The sequence below is a fragment of the Boleophthalmus pectinirostris genome, unplaced genomic scaffold, assembly GCF_026225935.1.
Source record: "Boleophthalmus pectinirostris isolate CB_2022bp ecotype Guang Dong unplaced genomic scaffold, ASM2622593v1 HiC_scaffold_18, whole genome shotgun sequence".
Taxonomy (NCBI): Eukaryota; Metazoa; Chordata; class Actinopteri; order Gobiiformes; family Gobiidae; genus Boleophthalmus; species Boleophthalmus pectinirostris.
This window is the reverse complement of record NW_026571133.1, coordinates 47,191,930-47,212,728: the sequence shown is the minus strand read 5'-3', so window position 1 is coordinate 47,212,728 and position 20,799 is coordinate 47,191,930. Positions and strand designations below refer to the sequence as shown.

The following is a 20,799-nucleotide window of genomic DNA, read 5'->3' as shown; positions in this document are numbered from 1 at the left end:
ACAATGCAAAAACAATTCTACACGTGGCAATGATTTCTATCAGGCTCTGGTGTTACTCACGTGTAGTTGAGTGGTTGTAAGTCTTCAAAACAGTCCTGGTATTTCATAGTTTGTGGTGATAGATGGCTAAAGCTAAGACAAAATTGGGGCTAACACTGGGTCTATACAGGTCTATTTGCATTTCATGCAAATCGGTATCATACATTCTACATGGATGTGTGTTTGGCACTTGTATTGTAGGCTATAGATGTTACGAGATCAATGTTCTGAGGTGGAAAAACAGAGAAACTTACATTTTCATCCTTCAGTGTCTGGATGACTCCCTCCTCTGTGTTACGCTCCCTCAAAAAAGCAGCAGTTGAGCATCTATTGCTACATGAACACACAGTAAACAATTAGGACAATTTTACTGTCATTTTACTCCATAACATTTCCACTATAAGCAAGCAGCATTAGCTTGCTAGTATTTAAGCTAGTATTTTGTTTTGTTTTTTTATTTAGCTATAACATGCACACTATGCCACGCTACTACACGATCCTGGATTTTATATAACCCTACATTTACATAAGCATACATTTGAGTAGGGAACAATATACGTTGTCAAAAATGGGGGGAAAAAACATATAAATAATGATATATCTTACCTTTATTTGTGTCTGCTGAAGTCCGAGGTCCAGCTAGCCATGCAAGAAGCACTGGCCAAATCAACCGAACACCACGCCCTGTTTGTTTAATTGGCAGCATTTTCTTAATTCGTGGGAACGATTTAGCTAAAATGCGGAAACGATTTAATCAAAATGATATATCTAAAACGTGCGAACGATATATCTAAAACGTGCGCACGATATAGCTAAAATGTGCGAACGATTTAGCTAAAGTGTGGGAACGAATTATATATTGTGGGAACGAAACAGTAATTTGAGGACATGAATTAATATCTTTTTTCACGTACGTCATCGGGTGGGCTCCATATCAAATAGAAAACAACGCAGGACATAATCAAACATTGTATTTAGATTCAATGTGAATATAACTTTGAGTAAGATGAGGATGTGGGAACAGCATTATAACATGGTCAATTTTGCTAAATCAGTCCCGTTTAAAGATGATTAAACTTCTCTTAGACGCTCTCATCCTCTGTTCTCTGACTTTTGCTGCTACACATGCATCTGGAATAAAAACCGTGACATGGCGTGTTGTGTGTTTTCCCAGTCGACACTGCGCAGAGGGAAGAAGATGGACAGGAAGGAGCGCGTGAGTGAGCAGACGTACCAGCTGTCCCGCTGGACCCCGGTGGTCAAGGACATCATGGAGGTTAGGACACAAATATACTGACAAAAACATGAAAGAAAGTGATGTGAATACAGGAGAAGTTTTGACTACTTTAGATGTATCTGTTATAGAATTGTTATTGATTCACTTTTTCTTTTTTTTCTTTTTTTTAGTCTTTGAGCAACACACTTAACCCAGCTCACCCTCAGTGTTTGCGTACACTGGTGTATGAATGTGTGCGTGAATGGGACTGTGGTTCCTTGATATGGTGACGACAGTGTTGTCGAGCAGTGGTAAAAGTAGTTAAGTACCGTACAGTGGATACTCATTACGTTTTTGCTTCACTGCATTTGAGAGAAGGTATCTGCAAGCTTTTAAGTGCGCCATATAGTGCGGAAAATACGGTAATATAATAACATCCTAAAATAAATTACTGTTTTTCACATTTCACACTGCCCAGAGTCGGGGGTTGCTGAGGTGATCGAATGCTTCATCCCAGTGCACATCTGTGGGCTTTGTTCCGTGTGTACAGGGCAGTAAATCTGACGACCTCTTTTCTTCCTCCTCCTCGTCTCCACAGGATGCTATTGACGACAAACTGGACACCAAGCACTACCCCTACATCTCCACCCGCTCCTCGGCCTCCTTCAGCACCACCGCTGTCAGGTACCTCCCTCTGCACCACTGCAAACCTGCTTTTCTTTTCTAAGCAGAGATAGGTTTTGTGCTATAATACAGTGTTTGAGTTTGGAAAAGAAAGAGGAGTTCTACCTATAATATATTCCTGCAACAATCAAATATTTACTATTTCCAATCCAATCCACTTTATTTCTATAGCACATTTCACAAAAAACAGTTTCCAAAGTGCTGCACAAATACATAATAATAACAATAATAAGATGATAAAATAAACTACTAAAATAATACTAGTCTTAAAATAATAAAACCAGTAAAATAAAATAAAAACAAAATCATAGAATAGAAATAAATAAACCAATAAATAAATTAAATCAATAAAACTAATAAAAACACATAAAAATAAATAAAAGACACAGAGGGCCACACAACACACAGTGTTAAAAGCCAGAGAATAAAAGTGGGTCTTAAGACTTAAATCTCTCCACAGTGGGGGCTGTTCGGACGTGGGGAGGCAGAGTGTTCCAGAGTTTAGGGCCGACCACAGAGAAGGTCCCGTCCCCCCTGGTTTTAAGTCTCGTCTTAGGCACCAAGAGCTGGAGCTGGACCTCAGACCTCAGAGCGTGCGGGGGTGTAAATTTAGATGAGGTCCGCAACATACTATGGGGCCAGTCCATTCAAAGCTTTAAAAACAAACAATAAAATCTTCCAATCAATTCTAAAAGTAACAGGAAGCCAGTGCAAAGATGCAAGGACTGGGGTAATGTACTCTCTTCTTTTCGTTCCTGTTAAAAGTCGCGCTGCAGAGTTTTGGACTCACTGAGTGCGTATACATGCATATCAGTGTCCCGGTTATGATCGGGTTTTTGAATATCCCGGTTTCTTCATGGTGCATGTAAACGCAGTACCCCGGTTTCAGTATTCTGGCTATGGCAGTATCCCGGTTATTAGAAACTGGGTTACTGTAGCTAGTCTATTCCGATAGTAACCGGGATACTGTGGCATGTAAACGCAGTATCCAGGTTACTGCAACATAAAGTTGAGTGTGCATGCGTCCAAAAGACACTTTCCAGTCTTTTCACCACAACAGTAGCGACATAACTAAAGTGACCAACATAAATGAAGTGACCAACATAATTATAGTGATCACATGAGTAAAATTACTGTAATTGAGTCATGTCATGTAGTCCAAAAGAAGCTGAGCGGCACAAGGAGTGAGCTGTTTTTATCACCGCTAACAGTTTATGTTCATTAGTCTTAAGTTTCGTTTCTGTAAAACATAAACAAATGTGATCAGAGCTGAATTATATGATCAAACGGGCTGATGTGGCTCTACAGTGGTTATGGTTTATATGTTGTAAAGTTGAGTTTATTTATGCAGAAGATTTTAATGAAGAATCTGCACAGTGGATTGTGAGATATCTCGTAACTCCGTACCGCTGGTTAAACCTCCCAAGCTTCTTAGGCTAAAGGAGTTCACGGTTTGTATTTTTCCTGGTTTATGAAATTGATTTAAGTAAATGTTTGTGCTTGCACATTTGTAAGATTATGTCAAGAAACCAGGATACTCCATTTGATCATGTACACGTGAATATGAGTGTCCTGGTTTCTCAGTGCACATGTAAACGCAGTAACCCAAATACTGACATAACCGGAATATGGCTAATAACCAGGATACTGATGTGCATGTGTACGCACTCACTGTAGTCGGTAAAGTGCGTTTTGTGAAATGCCGGAATAAAGTGCGTTACAATCGTCCAGACGTGATGAAATAAAAACATGCATAACTTGTTCAAAAAGTTTAAAAGATGAAATGATAAAAACTTGATTTTAAAACATTGTTGATCTGTTGGTCAAATTTAAAATCACTGTCTAAGGTGACGCTGAGGTTGGTGACTGTGGGATGAACATCATTTCTGAGGGGTCCCACATCAGTGAGGGTACTGCTGGCCCCAAACATTTACATTTGTCCCTTTAAATAAATCAATCTAAATCCTTGACAAATTTAAGTCCAGACAACGTAACAATCTTGCTGTTATAAATGACATTATGATTCCATGTGATTCTGAATTTATCCAAGAACACAATACCAAGTGTGATTTTGATGTTTTGACAGAATTGAGAAGTCATTACAGATATTACAAAGTGTTTTAATCTCACATTTAGTGCCATCCTTTATAACCTATTTTACAGCATGTGACCTTTGTTTTTACGACGTCATTGATTTAGTGGGATGCAGCTGCTTTGGTATGCTGTAGACTCCACACAGACACAAGAGTGGGATCAAAAATGAGGTCACCTGCGTCACTCTAGCTCTGCATAACATAACAATGGAATGATCGTACCTTTATCACACACTTCCTCACTTACACTTGGTCCAAAATTCTGCTGCATGCCTTTCAACTAGAACCAAAAAACATGAGCACATTACCAAGATTTTAATGTTCCACCAGCTTCTAGTTTGTTTTAGAGCTGATTTTAAGATTGTGTTTGTTTTTAAAGCTTTGAATGGACTGCCCCCACATTATGCCCTGGACCTCATCCAAATTTACACCTCTGTGCTTCCTGAGGTCCGAGGTCCAGCTCCAGCTTGTGGGAACAAAAACGAGACTTAAAACCAGGAAAATGGGACCTTCTCTGTGATTGACCCCAAACTCTGAAACGCTCTGCCCTCCCATGTCCCAAAAACAGACCCCACAGTGGAAAGTTTTAAAGGGCCCATCTGATGCAAAATATTATAGCCCGACCGATATGGATTCTGTTGTGGCCGATATGAAACCGATAAAATGGAAGTTGGAGCTGCCGACAGCCGATAATCACCGATATATTTAGTGATGTAAAAATTCACTGTAAATCTTGAATTGTTTAAAAAACTTAGGTTTGGCTCTAGTGGATTCTAAATTGGGTTTATTTAGGCAACATTTATTGTTATTCTGACTCTTTACGTCATATTTACATACAGTAGATTGGCCTAATGGCATTTTTGCATCACATTCTAGCTACTAGTGATGGGTATTCCATTTTTTTTTTTTTTGAGAACCGGCTCTTTTGGCTCGGCTCACTAAAGCAGCTGGCTCTTTCAGCTCTCAAGCGACTCTTGAGATTGTTTTGTTGCAAGCAGGACTAAACCAAAACTGAACCAGGACTGAAAAAGGACTAAACCAGGACTAAAACAGATTTAAACCAGGACTAAAACAGGACTAAACCAGAACTGAACCAGGACTGAGTGTCGGGACTTGGTCTCTCCCTCACTCGAACCCAAGATTAGTCCTGGTTTATTCATTTTATGCTGAACTGCAGGCAAATATGCACCTTTTTTTTGTTTTTGATCCTATGCACACGCAGATTTCTGAAAGTTTCGTTTTCAGACGCTGCTGCTGTCAAACTACGGGTCTACATGCGGCATGAAGAGAAAAAGTGAGAAAAAGAGAAAACACGGCTCCCAATAAGAAACATGCTCCCGTTGTTCGCTTCAAAGAGCCGGTTCTAAGAGCCGCTTCGATCGTGACCGACCCATAACTCCTAGCTAGTAAATAAACAATCGCTATTAGCCTTTAGCCGTAAAAACGTGCGCGCCGCGGTAATTAATTATATGCATAAATGTGGATCATTCACACGTCTATTCAGCGCTCATTTACATATCAATGCTGGTCCAGTAACAAATATACGGCCAATATAGTCACTTTACAATAGATCAATAGAAAACAGTCTGTTTATGTGCAGGAGCTACAGCAGCTAATCGCTAATAACAAATAGCGAAAACTAGCTTCAAAGTCGATGTATTTCCAACACTCACCGCTCACACAGGCTCCTCCTCACATCACAAGTCTGCACTAATAAAAGTCCTTTTAATCCAGACTCAAACCGATTGTCCATAAAAAGAATATAATCTCAGTGTTGCGCACGGCTGCGGGTGTAAACAATAGCACGTGAGTGAAGTGACATGACTCTGGGGGTGTGTTCAGGGACAGTACGAACACAGACAAATTACACCGCAGATAAATACTGATGCAGAGCCACATATGAGGACATTTATCTGTCTGTAAATTGGATTAAATGAACATAATGTAGAGAGTCTAAGCTTTATAACGAGGTATAACATGCCCACGTGAAATATCGCTCTGACTCCCCCTCCCTCCCTGAGATGGGCGGAGGAAGGGCGGCTCACTCGTCGCCTACGTCACGTTTGGAGGGCGGAGCCTGTGCTTTCTCAGGACGGGCGGGGGGAGGAGCATTAGTCAGCCTTTCATAGTTTCTGGTCCGTGACTGCCTCCAAGAAATCAGTAAGATTTCAGAACTATTGTGTAATGGATGTTCCAAAACTAACCCTAACCCAAATTGTGCTTGTTTATGTGCAGAAGATACAATGTGAAAAGAGTTATTTTGTATGAGATGGGCCCTTTAAGTCTCGTCTTAAAAATCACTTTTACTCTCTGGCTTTTAACACCATGTGAGTTGTGTGGTCCTCTGTGTCTTGTATTTTCTTAATTGCAGCTTTTGTTTGATTTTAAGGTTTTATTGTTTTAGGATTGGTAACACCAGCATTTAGCAATTTACCTTTTTGTTGTCTTCATTTTCTCATCTCTGTGCAACACTTGAGAAACTGCTTTGTTCGTAAAATGTGCTATAGAAATAAAGTGGATTGGATTTGGACACATATGCACTGTTTGACCAGCCCCGATATTGGTCGGTGTGCTGGAGTATTGATCTGGTCGGCTGCTGTTAATGGTGCAGGCAGAATATTGATCTGATTGGCTGTTGTAAGTGATACAGTGGTTTCCTACTCCTCCCCTCCATGTGTCTGTGTATGGGACACGAGGTCATCAGAGGACACACACCTCCACACCAACGTGTACAGTTATCACATTATTCAGCACATGTGAGAGCAGATTCAAATTCAGAAAACTTTATTGATCCCAGAGAGCAATTAAGACCAGACCAAGGCATTAGCTATAGATAGACAGATACTTAAAAACTCAGTTGCTTTTTAGGGGCTTCTGATGTTGGACTTAAAGGAACAGTACCCACGTTATTCATGTAATAAACTCAATTTTGTGTTACCCCAGTAGATATATTGTGAAAGCAGCTCTTAGGATGAATAATTAGGATGCTAGTTACTAGAGCTGGTTATCATTAAGGAGTTGCAGATACGATACATAGGCCAGGATACGATACACATATCGATACAGTGCACTTTCAATTCAGTACGGTATATTTCATATAAATTTGATACAGTTCAATGCAAAATAAAGGCTAAATCGTAGCTGTGATACTTAGGCTACGTTCACACTGCAGCCTGAAGTGACCCAAATCTGATTTTTTGGCCCCTATGTGACCAGTATCTGATCTTTTAACGGCAGTCTGAAAGACTTAGATCCAATTTTTTCAAATGTGACCCAGGGCACTTATGTGCTCGTAAAATGATACATATCTGATCTTTTGACATGTGACTTCAGTCTGAACGGCCAGGTCCCATTCATCCACCTACACATGAGGCTCGGAGTCTAGTCAATGGAGGAAAAGTGAGGTTAGAGAGTTAATTGTGCCTGTGTTTACCGGGTCTAACAGACTTTCTCCAAGCTGCAGTGAGCCTCAGTCTGTCCCAGCCCCAGTGCCTCCATGTGAGCCTGTCACAGCCCTGTACCTGATCACCCCCCCTGACCCCACATGACCAGAGCTCACTCTTGTGCACCCCCACCCTAGCCCCCCTCCCTCAATATTTACAGCAGGTCCACAATCGCAAAAAGCTGATAAATACAACAAAAGCGGACGCTTATTTCAATAAGTTTATGACATAAATCTTCCTCCCTGAGTGTGTTCATGTGAGTCTGGACATTTGAAATCTCTGCTGATGCTGTAAAACAGTCGTAGTCTGGAGACGCTCCACCTGACCTCCTCCTCACTCTTTCTCCATCACACTTTCATATGTCATAAAACCAAACACATATTGGCCATATTTGAAAGATCAGAGGGTGTTTCTAACTAAATACAGATTAATTTTCTATGTAAATTCATTGTAAATTATTGTGGAGGTGTTTGTATTTGGGTGTTGGTGAATTTGGCGCAACTGTCACTTAAGAAGAAATTTGTATGTGTAAGAACGCTTTGTGACTCTGGTGCAGAGTTCTCTCAGCATCTTGTTAAAGTGGAAGAAACAAACATTTTAAAGAAAAGACTCATAGATGTGGCCCTTTATTGGTTGATCTTCTGGTCTCTTCCTTTCCATGTATCTTCACCTCGCCCGTGTCCTGGCAGTGCTCGGTACGGACACTGGCACAAGAACAAGACCCCCGGAGAGTACCGCACCGGCCCGCGCATCATGGTCTTCATCATCGGGGGTGTGTCCTTCAGCGAGATGCGCTGCGCCTACGAGGTCACGCAGGCCAACGGCAAGTGGGAGGCCATCATCGGTGAGTCGCCAAATATGGGCGTGGCCGGGGTCGGACAGGAAACGCACGGGAAATCACGGATTAGGGCTGGGTACCGTTTCAGTACTGATATTAGTGCCGGAATGATACCTTGTTTTCGATACCGATACTTGATCTATAAGACTTTAAAGATATTTCAAAGTGCCTAAAATCACTACCTTTACCAATAACTTTTGAAGCTGTGAGTTAAATTCTTTGTCAGTAATTTTCTTGCTCTACGCTGTCTCAAGACTTAACAGTATCCAAACATGGTATCAAGGTAAAACAATGTATTATTTTGTATTATTTGACTATACCTTTTCCTTCGCCACAGTTACCAGTAGTATATTCATTTTAATGTCTTAAATCTATATTAGGGTGATCCAGCTAAAATTGCAGGCAAATTCAGGATTACAACATTAATTTCATTTCTAATCTGTTTGAGTCTAGTGTGTTTGTATTGCGGTAAAGCAGTTGTTGATGTTAAGTCCCTGTGTATCTCTGTGCTAACGCTTGGCCAGTCCTCGTGGTCTCTCTGGACTCTGTTGCTTCTGCCCATGTCTCTAAACCAACTGTTGTCTTTGAATTTCAGTGACCAGTGTCTGTTTCTGTACAACTCGGTGAATGTTTGTATGTGAGCAGACAAGGAGAGGTGCGGGCTTTTGGAAATCACACTTCTGTGCTGTTACATACGTGCTGCAGAATGATCCTATAGTCTATGTAGCCCCGTAAAATGTAACGGGGCACAATACTCGATATAATATACCTGCGAGTACTTTTGCTCAATCAGATTTATAATATCAAATTTAAAGTATGAATGCACTGAAGAAACTTTAGTGATTTCTCAGCCCGCACACACCCCCTGCCTGTCAGTGTGTGTATGTGTTTGTGTGTATGTGTCTGTGTGTATGTGGAGTAGTGCTGGGAGGAGGGGCTGAACCGCGTGGGGAGGGGCTCGTGTGACAGACCAGTGGTGAAGCCGGCTCTGTTCCTCCACAGGTTCCACCCATTTGCTCACTCCCACCAAATTCTTATCGGACCTGCAGCACCCCGACTTCCGAGAGTCCACTAGGGTGTCCTTTGAGGACGCAGACGCCTCGGCCGAGTGAGGCAGAGGCACACACACAAAGTAAAGGCAGCCGCCTGAAGCCCTGTGCCCCAGCCCCAGGGCTTCTGTTCTATAGCCACACTGTTTGTGCTCCACCCCTGTGCCCGGGGATGGACCTCCGCCCTGACAGCCTTTGCACCACCACACTCCTGTCTTTACTCTAGGACTATGCTACAGCCATATGGGTCAAGAATCACAGTTAAACAGTACTAGATCTGTATAATACACCAACATGTGATGTTCTACCCTTGGAATCAGATGTGAAAGGTCATGATTCCATTTTGCTAAATTGACTCTTGCGAACTTTTAATCATGTTGGAATGTTGTTACCTTCACAAAAATACACCCAGAGTTGTGTTTTGTTTCATTACACATGTTGGAGTAACCTTGCATTGTGGCTGTCTACATCTCCAAAACTCTAAATGCTGTTCCACCTCGTGAGTACGGAGCCCGCCTGATGATGAGCATGAAAAAAGATACTAAAATGTGGCGTCAAAATACTATTTTATTCCCACAATATGTAATTTGTTCCCACGCTTTAGGTAAATCGTTTCCACATTTTAGCCAATTCCAGTAGTCCGACAGCCCTTTAATCTAACACACAGTAGAGATGCATGGATGACGTAACGTGCTGAGGATAAACTGTTCATAAATTCAGAGTGTGCATTCTGGTTCTCCTTCATTTAGAGAGCCTCACTGGGGCAGGGAGCCACAAACACCAGAACAAGAAAATGTATGCCGTGTCATTAGCAGATTATAAAATATAGACACCGCAACCGCCAAGCCGATCGCCAGAACTACACCAGGACTGGACCGGGACTAAACCAGGACTGAACCAGAATTAATAATCTGCTAATGAACCTACTCTGTGTCATTAGTGGATTATTACAAATTATTCAAATAACTCTAGTGAAGGTGTGGAGTTCAATCACATCACACAGTGGAAGTGTTTTCAGTTTGAGAACAGAAGAACGGCCTAAATGTGCAAGATTTGTGTGTTAAACATGTGTGAATGAAACAAAACACAACTCCAGGTCTGTTTGTGATGAGGAAACGACATTGTAACAGAGATCAAATAGGTGAGTAATACAAGTAGTGGAATTTGGAAGCTAAAATATACAATCTACAGCAGAAGAAATATTGTCTTTTGAATCATTATACTTATTTATAGAAGTGACATGTGCAGTTGTGTAGACAGGAGCTGGTGTGCCTGGCCTGACCCTGGGGCTCCATCCCTGCCTCATTTCTCTTCTGGCTGCATTAAACCTGCCTAAGCCCTTTGAGCCACGCCTGGTTTAATGTGTCCCTGAGATCCATCGTCAGTAACACTTCCAGAGGCGTGCAGGAGCAGCCCTCATGTCGCTGAGGACTTCAAGCTATGGACTATCACTGTGTTCTGTGCTCACCGCTCAGGAGCTGTCTGCAGAGAGACTACAGCCGGCGATAAAGGCTGTGGTTTGGGTCGTTAACACCCTAACCATAAGCGATATGGGTGACGCCGCCCTCTGGTGTCTGTGCGCTGTAACAGTCTCTCTGCTGACACTCTGAGGCTGTAGCCCTGCTCTGCCTGATAAGCTTTAGCACCAACTAAACAGCGCCCAACCTGCCAGACCCCTCCTACTAATCCTCCTCTGCAGAACTTACCTCTCCATCTGCCTTTAGGATTTTAGTATTAATGCCATGTAGAACTCCAGATATTAGCACGAGAAATCCAGGCAATATGAAAAAATATAGGTATAAGTGGTCATCATAAACACTAAATGATGTTAGGTTTATAGGCCGCTGAGTATAAAAACATTTCAGCATATTATATTTTTTACAATTAACCTAATGGGGAAGTTTTTACAAGATGTTTTTTTATTTCCCCTGCCAATTACATGATAAATTTACTATTTACTACTACTATGTTTTGTAAATAGTAGGGATGTAACAATAACGGAAATATTGTGATATCGTGTCATTAAAGTTCTCACAATAATATCATGGACCATCACAATATATTGAATTACAAGTCTCTTTGCTTAAATGAAGAGTTATGGTGCAGCAACAGCTAAAAAAAGACAGGGGGAACTACATAGACCATGATCCTTTGCTCCATTTCAGTGCAGACTACAAGAAGAAATAACAGTTCTAACACTTTTAAGTCTTAGTTCTTTGGATTAAGTCTTGTCAAGGCATTTTAAGAGGAAAAAGTAGGATATTAACAGTTTGTTTGCCATATCACAATGAATACTGTACCGTGAAATGTATATTGTGAAAATATTGTATTGAAAGATTTGTATATTGTTACATCCCTAATCGTGAGCCTCCCCACCATATCGTGAGCTTTCCCACGATATCGCAATAAATATCATACCGTGAGGTTCATAACAGGACAATATCGTATCGTGAGACTTGGTTATCGTTACAGCCCTAATAAATAGGTAACAGTAACTTGTAAAAACATTATAATACCTGGTAAAAATATATTCATATCTTGTAAAACAGAGGTGGACAATTCTTTTTTCCATGGGGCCTCATGAGAAACAGAAAATATTGTGGAGGGCTTAACCAAACTTGCTTAACTAAATTCGGCATAATATTAATTATACTTCTTTATAAAACGCAGTAAATATCTTTGTTTAGATGAGTTGGTCAGACTGGTAAGAGTTTATGTTCTGACTTAAACAATGAAAAAGTGAGGTTGCTTAACAAAAAATGTCATTCAAAAAATTACTTTAAAATAAAAGCAATGCAACTTTAGTCCATGCATGAGGTAAAATTATGAAATATGTTTATTTTGTAATTCTAAATGATCTTAAAGGAGCCAGTCAGAGTCAAACAAAAGGCTGTATGTGGCCCTGGAGCTGTACAACGCCCAGGTCTGTTATAAAAGCATAAAAATAACTCTACTATTAATCTAATACTGTACTAATCTAATACTAAAATCTAATACTGTAAAAATAACAGTAACATATATCATAAAAACAGAAACTCATTAAACCTGACTATATACTGTAAAAATAACTTGTGATCATATCTTGTACTAATAGATTTAATTTAATGACTTTAATTCAAACATGTGGTATGTGTTGTAAAAAACATTACTGTATGTGACCACATTTAGTGAATAAAGGTGATCAGATGAGGTTGATCTGTCGTCAGTTGGCAGTCGTGCTGACAGTTCCAGAGAGCTCTCAGACACAGACTTTAGGCCTCACAGCTCTGCTAAAGTGGTCAAAGCAGCGGGCTCCTGGTTCGTCTGTCGCAGTCGTCCCTCTGAGCAGTATGGCTGAGCACACAGCATACTGCCACATGTCCCTAGTAGCACTTTGTGACAGATCCAGTGTTTTCCTTTGGTTCTGCTCTGGTCCACGGAGCAGAACCCTGTGGTGTGAAGCTGTTGTGTTTCACGAAGCTGCCTGTTTGAAACGGGAGAGAAGCGGACAAGCCCCTCCTGTTGAACTGTGTAGATCCCACTGACGGCACAAAGCAGAGGACATGAGCTGCTTTATTTTACAAACGCTCTAATGCAATGGTCTTTAGAACATGTAATGACGCACAATGCGAGCATTAATATGGAACCTTAAGTACGCCTGGCTTGCTAAAAGAAACACTATGTAACTTTCTGGAGTCACATACTGCACGATTCCACGGAAAGAGAAAGTTAAACCCATGTTCAGGATCATTCTCCATGGATATTATGACCAATTACAGCCATCGGAACATTACGGCTAAAAAATGACGTAATGTGCCTTTCATAAAATATTGTATGTATGTATTTTAAAATATAAGCTACATGTAAGTTAATTTGGCACAAAGATTCTGTTAGATATTTGTCAATTTGTGGTGATTAACCTTGAATTGATTGGATTCTTTCGTGATATCGTTAAAGCAAATAGAGTTCAATTTAACCCAAAATGTCGCTTTGGATTTCTGACATTTGACCGTTGACCTTTAACCTTTACGTATCTATTGCGTCCTCTCTTTCTCCTGTCAGTGGTGGACCCAAACCCTCATTCCCCATATCACTGTAACCAACTGCGATGGGCTTACCTCTTCCTCTTCCCCTTAACCCTAACTACCTTTACTACTACTACTACTACTACTACTACTACTACTACTACTACTTCTGCTACTGCTTCCAATACTAATGTCTCCATGGAAACATGCAGCTTTGTCCGAGAAACAAACCCTGTGTCTGATATTTGAGCTGACTGTGTTGAACAGGTCTGAAGAGGAGTAAAGTCAACTGAGTCCATTGAATTTTTCATCGACTCAAAACAAAATCAGTTGGCGTTACTCCGAACCAGCACCTTTCAAATGTCCCTTGTCTTAAATGTGTCTTCAGCTGTCTCTGTCATCCTTGTTTTGATTTTTATGATTTTTTTATGTAATTCTTTGATTCTAGAGAGCACAAATCTTAAACATGTAGCCTCACACACCATTTTAGCGCTAAGTTGTCACCGCTTGCATGCGCACCGTTGCCGACACCTGATGGCTGTCGTACAAGATCATACAGAAATCATTGATAAATTGGATAAAAGCTATAGGTCTCCATCACTGCTGCTGCTGTCGCTCCATAGTGTTCATAACATCATAACCATCGAAAAATCCTTCTATCGGGATATGGTAATGGTTCAGAATTGTCCTCTAACATTCCACTGGACAGCTGACAAATGACCTGACTGAAACCTGCCCTTTTCTACTGTGTTTTTAAAAAGCCTCGACCTGACACATTTATACAGCACATGCACACATACAGACGCACTGACTCCATAATTATCTCAACAAATTTACTACTCAACAAAGTGCGGAAGTGATGTGATGCCAAAACAAGGTGGTCAAAACTACACCAAGGCCTAAAAAGTACAAAATGTTTTTATTTAAAGTCCTACTGTGGAACGTTTGAACATATAAATACACTTAGGTATTTTGTGTAGTTTATTGGTGTTAAATACATAGAAAAACATGCAGCCTCACTCCTCAGAGCTGACTTGTAACATGGCCTGGACATGAGCTGACTTCCTTGGGCATGTTACTGCTTTGTGTAGAACAGGGGTGTCCAAACTTTTTTCATCAAGGGCCACATATCTAAACACAGACAAAGCAGAGGGCCGATTGAGGGCTGTAGACTGATGCTCAGTACAGGGAATAATTGAAATGTGTGCGTGTTTAACACGTTAGAATGAGGCATCGGTCTTTATTCATGCTAAGATCCTTAAACCACACACTAAATATGAAATATTAGCTTTATCAAGGTAGATTTTCAAAAAAACTTGCAGTAAAAAATAATTTTTCAGTTGATGCAATGTAATTTGGGCCAATTCACCTGGAAGTCTGAGGGCCAAGAAAAACTTGTCTGAGGGCCGCATTTGGCCCCCGGGCCATAGTTTGGACATGCCTGGTGTAGAAGATCAGAAAGATTAGAATATTTCTTATTTTCTTAAGATAAAAAAATAGAATTGTATTGTTATTTACTACGTATAGTAGACCTTTCTCACAACGGCCGGAAGTGTTCCTCTTTAGGTTTGCAGAACTTCCGGTTAATGGTTTTCTGTGGCAAAATGTGTGTGTAAATGTGTGTCGTATTCTCCACCAGCTTCATAAATCTGCCCCATCACCAAATCTTCAACCAACAAGGATTTATCCACAACTATCAAGGTAAGAAAGATGAAAACTTAAATGCGAACATCAACAACGCATTAGTGAACTACTGAACAAAACTAATGTTATAGAATGCTAGAGATAGCCACTTACTACCTCCGCTCACTTAAATTTCTCTCCAGCGACTATGTCAGGAATCAGAATACACTAGATGGTTTGCAATAACCCCGGAAGTTGTAGACCGCACACCGACCAATCAACTCTGAGCTGTGAAACCATGACGTTAAACTCGTCGCGTCTGTCTGGGTCCCTTCTGTGGAACAGCGCAACAGTAAACAAAGCGTCGAGATGGATGTAGACGAAGACAGACATTCTGTGTTGACAACAATTCCCGAGATCGAGGATTTAAAGCCGGAACAAAGAGAATGTTTGGTGAATTTTATCAAGAGAAAAGACGTTATCGTCCTTCTTCCTACGAGATTTGCAGCATTACATACGTCACGACCAAATAGCAGCAATTAGTTAAATAATAAAAGTACCCACCTACTATTGAGCGAACAAATCCTAATGCTGCGAGGTCAGACGGTTTCCGCAAAGTGAAACCAGCTGAAGAATCAGGCTATGCTAGAGATGTCTCACATTCGAACTGCACACATTTGTCTGTACTAATATTGACATCATGAAATCAATTTTAATTTGAATTGTAGAATCAGTCTGAGTGAACAAGTTAGTTCTGTTTTATTCAAGACCATAATGTTAATTTTGTTCAGTAGTTCACTAATGCGCCGTTGTTGTTCTCCTTTAAACTTTCGTCTTTCTTACCTTGAAGAAGAATGTTTATCCTTTGTGGAGCTTGTTGGTTGAAGATTTGGTGATGGGGCAGATTTATGAAGCTGCTGGAGAATACACCACACATTTACACACATATTTTGCCACAGAAAACCATTAACTGAAAGTTCCACAAACGTATAGCGGGGCACTTCCGGCCGTTGTGCAATAATACGTCACTGTTGAAGTTCCTCGTCTCATTCAAGTTAACCTTAGTCTAATTGACAAGTCATGTGCTTTTCTATCCCTGCAAGTAACTGTTACTTTATCACAGTCATTAAGATCCACAAATTCGTAGCTTTGAGTAAAGAAAACGAGCTGAATGCAAGTGAACCCTAGTGTGAGAAAAAGGATTAGACGAACAATAGTGGGGCTTTTAACACTTCTTACAGTGTATCCTGGACAACAGAAATGACAACGCCCAAAAGTAAAATTTCGTTTAAATGGTTAAATGATGGTTTAAATTTCTTGCCTAATGACACAGTGACTTGACCCTAGCGGGAATTGACCTTCCGACCTTCCTGATCGGCGACCACTGCTTCACTGATGTCTTGTGAAGCACTAGAAACACATAACCTGAAATTTTCCACAGTATGGCTTTAACAATTCACATACACTTCACATATACATTAGAGATTAGATTATCCTGACTGGACCGGACTCCACCACCCACACCATGTGCCCCCGTAGAGCCCACTTACGCGCTCGCCATCCCAGAAGCCACGCCCACCCTGCTCTCTCGCCTCCATCCCAGCTGAAAACACATTTAAGACATCCACTTCCTGTGTATCTGTTTCGCCATTCACGACCGCCGCTAACGCTCTTCTCTCTCTGTGCCCAGGATCCACCCACATCTTCACCCCCACCAGCCTCCTGGAGCAGCTCAAGGCCATGAACAAACCAGACGAGGAAGTGGCCAGCTAAAAACCCTCCAATCACTGCTCTCCTCCTTGGCTTAACCCCACCCACCCTCACCAATAAACCCCGCCCCCCCACGCCCCTACCCCTAAAAGGCCCCTCGTTATTCGTGTATGCATCTTGCTTGAGAAGAAAAAAACGTCGTCATAACTGTAAAAGATAAAAAAATATATACTGATATAAAAACGTGTCAGAGAATTGCAAGTTAAATGGATGCAACAATGATCACAACCTGAGGCCATTGAAAACTATCGTACCAAATTGTAAGACTTATTTATTTTTTCTCGGTTTAACTTTTTGGCGTGAACTTTTTCGCAGAGACTTGGAGGAGAGACGTTCCGAGAGTTCGATGTTGTAAAATATATCATATCGATGAAAACATGCAATATATAAATCTATATTTCATCCGAGAGTTCCGCCCCCTTCCCCCCTTTGTCGAGGTGTTCTATCCAGTAGCATGCTTGGAATCGTTTGGACTGTTGCCGTGTTCGTATCCGGGTGTCCTGGGAAATGCAAAAGTTGAAAAATTTGTTGTGTTGAAAATTCCCGCCGAAAATTGACGTTCCGAGTGTTGGATTTCCTATATGCAATTTTAGATTTGGATGATGGAACGTTGTCCAAAAAGGTCCCAAAAAATTCAGGAATAGAGGAAATTTATCGTACATTTTTAAGTTTTAGCTCTAGTTTAGACGACGCTGCACTGCAAAAAAGAATAGCGAGTTGAAATGACTTAACTGGAAATTTTGAGTAGTTTGAACTAGATTATTTAATTAATTTGATCGAGAATATTTTACATTTTTAAATGATTATAAAATAGTATGACTGGTTTAACTTTTAGCACATATTTATTCCTTATTTATTCCAAAATTATCTAGCAGTGGAATTAGAAAATGTCTCTTTAAAAATCAACTTGAAAAACTTGCTGGAAAAAAAAAACAACAACATGAGGATATTTTCCAAAAAAATCCTAGGTGTATTAAAAAAATATACACATTTTTCTAATTACTCAAAACAGTATAAATAATTAGATTTTATTTTATTTTTTTAAACTAGCCATTCTTTTTTGCAGCGCATACATAGACCGTATATGGGGCTAACCGTGTCCGTTCAACACTTCGGAAACCTCAACTTTCAGCGGGATTCTTTTATGAAACGCTTGTCTAATCAGCAGCCAACCACGCTCTGTAAAGTCAAGACTGTATAGTATTGTCTCCCTATTTTTCATTTCAAAAAAATCTTCAAACGTAAATGTATACGGGCCCGTGCTTGCTAATCGTTAGGGCCGCCATATTTGGGACTTTGTTTGACCGGACCATGCACTCTAGTGTCGTGTGTATACCCTTCGTTGCCGTTTTAGCGTCTCAATGTTGACTGGTGATTTTTTCGGACTGTGAAGTAGTGATGTTTTACTTTCAAAAGCGCTCATGTGAAGCTAGCTAATATGTTGTGATGTAGCCGTAGCTTAGTTTGGGAATAAAAAAAATATCAATAAATAGGCCAATAACTTATTCTTTACCTCTGGTGCAATGTAGACCCCACAACGGTGAATGGCTTTGCGAAAATTGACCTTTTACTTTCCCCTGGCCAAACGAGTTGTACTTTTGCACTATCCGCGTTTGTTTTCTGTGCTGGACGCTTGGATTGCGTTGATCTTTTGGGTTGTTTTCGGGGTTCGCTGTGTGTCGCATAGGGCTGACTCCACACACTGACGAGAGGGAACGCTCAGCTCTGTTGGGGTTGTATGTTTGCGAGTGTTGAAGCACAAACAATACTTCCATGTGTACTACATGTATAAGGCTGTCAATAAATTGGCTTCCATAACCTCACTGGCTCCACTTCCTATCACAGGATTTTGTTTGAAGGGACTGTGTGTAAGATCATGGTTTTAAATGACATCAGTTTGACCAAAAGTAGGGTGACCAGATTTTCAAAATAAAAACTCGGACAACAATAAAACTGTGAATCGAAAATTGTTCTGCACTCAGCCCATTTATGACAAACATGTGTCCATGTAGTCACAATCAGAGTATCATTCATTCATTCATTCGTTTTTCAAAATAAAACCTAAAATAAGAAAATGAAAAAACAACTGTTTGCCTCTAAAACCAAAATTAAAAAATAGATATTGATTTGTTTTTTGTTTGTTGATTTGTCAGGACTGAACCAGGTCCGAGACCAGACCAGAACGTGACTGAGAATGGGAACAGGACCAGGACTGAGACTGGGACTGAGGCCGGGACTGAGGCCGAGACTGAGGCCTGGACTGAGGCCGGGACCAGACCATGATTGAGACCGGGACTGAGACTGGGAGCAGACAGGGACCAGACCAGGACTGAGACCGGGACTGAGACCGGGAACAGGACCAGGACTGAGATGGGGACTGAGGCTAGGACCAGACCTGTTTTAGTCCTGTTTTAGTCCTGGTTTAGCCCAAAATGTGAAACAGGAAAATACCACTGTGTAATCCATTTATTTCAACAAAGTAACTGTAATCCAATTACCACTCATTGAAACAGTAACTGTAACTGAATACAGTTACTCATCATTTGTACTCTGACTACGTAACTCCAGTACATGTAATCTGTTACTCCACAACACTGGCTAATTATGTGTTGTTGTTATTATTATTACTATTAGCTGCAATAGTTGTTGAGGCTGTGTGGTAGACGATACGCACACAAGACAATAATGAAAGGTTGAAATTTATTTCCAAAAAAAACCAAAAAAAAAACAATAAGGCCTGCCACTGGTTGTAAACATTAAACAACAGCCTCTCGTCAAAAACACCCCTGAACAACATCACTGAAAGAAGCAATCGGGCAAGAAAGAGCCACACGTCGGACAACACCAGGGCCAACTGTGACAGCCCAGAAACCGTTAGACACACATTGTTGTCATGCAGCACCTACAGCAGTGAGAGGAGGCAGCTCTACAAGGAGCTAGCGGACCTGGGACTTGTAACCTTTTCGCTCAAAGCTATTCTTTCTTCGGAAAACAGTTTAGTAGATTTAGCTCTGTTAAACTTTCTTCGCCGCTCCGGCCTTTATCTGACAATCTAATATCTTTTAACGACGGTGGAGGGCAGCATTGCGCACTGTAGCGTGTAGCCTGCCGGAAACTATTAGAAGAAGAAGAAGAACCAGGTCTGTAGTGAGCGTGGTATGCGAGGGCACGCCGTCTACACACTTCTCCTGATATGAGATATTTAAAAAAATAATAATAATAAAAAATGGTGGTATAATTTTTGGGAGGGGCACCAAAGCCAAAATGATAAATATAAATTATGAATAGTTTGGTTACTAGTGGCTGAACTATATAAGAGCACAATGAACAGCCACGCGAAACCTTCGCAACAACACAACGTAACACGCTGCTCACACCTAGACCCAACAACGTCAATAAAACTACAACAAAATAAGAGGCTCTGGTCACAACATGAACACACAGCATCAGCGCCGCTCCTACAGCACACGACAGAACAACCGGAGCAGCTTCACCGCACCCACCAGCTCATTTACGCACTATTAAACTATTAACACTATTTATCTGTGACGCTCCATCTTCAGATTTGCCCCAAACTAATGAAAACAAGCCTCTTACCTTCTCCAGAGACTGAAGCAGAGTGTTTCCTCGATCCACTGTCCTATTGGTTCTGTCTCCAAAAGTCTATTGTCCAATATGAAGAGATGAAACTGGTCCAAATCCCGGTCCAGTCAGGTCCGTGACGCGAGGTCCGGGAGCCGAATGCACGAGCGGTTGTAAAACTAAAACTTAATCCCACTTGCTACTTAAATCTGAAAGTTACACCAGTCCATATTAGCACACCCAGAAACGAGCGGGCAAAGGTGGATAGACATAGGCTGCGTTCAGACTGCAGCCTGAAGTGACCCAAATCCAATTTTTTGGCTTCTATGTGACCTGTATCTGATCTTTTAGTGACAGTCTGAACGGCACAGATCCGAATTTTCCAAATGCGACCCAGGCCACTTGGATATGTGGTCCTGAATCCGATGCATATCCGATCTTTTGACATGCGACTTCAG

General features: G+C 41.0%; 1 protein-coding gene across 1 annotated transcript in view; it reads left to right on the top strand.

Annotated features, from left to right (window-relative positions):
- The window catches only part of stxbp1a (syntaxin binding protein 1a), an 80,412-nt gene extending 63,659 nt beyond the window's left edge, over positions 1-16,753 (top strand). The window contains exons 16-20 of the mRNA XM_055154115.1: positions 1,214-1,315; positions 1,854-1,939; positions 8,165-8,319; positions 9,316-9,445; positions 16,680-16,753. Coding sequence (XP_055010090.1) covers positions 1,214-1,315; positions 1,854-1,939; positions 8,165-8,319; positions 9,316-9,425 — 453 coding nt within the window. The 3' untranslated portion in view covers positions 9,426-9,445; positions 16,680-16,753. The remainder of the gene's footprint in view (positions 1-1,213; positions 1,316-1,853; positions 1,940-8,164; positions 8,320-9,315; positions 9,446-16,679) is intronic.
- Positions 16,754-20,799: the final 4,046 nt, after the last annotated feature.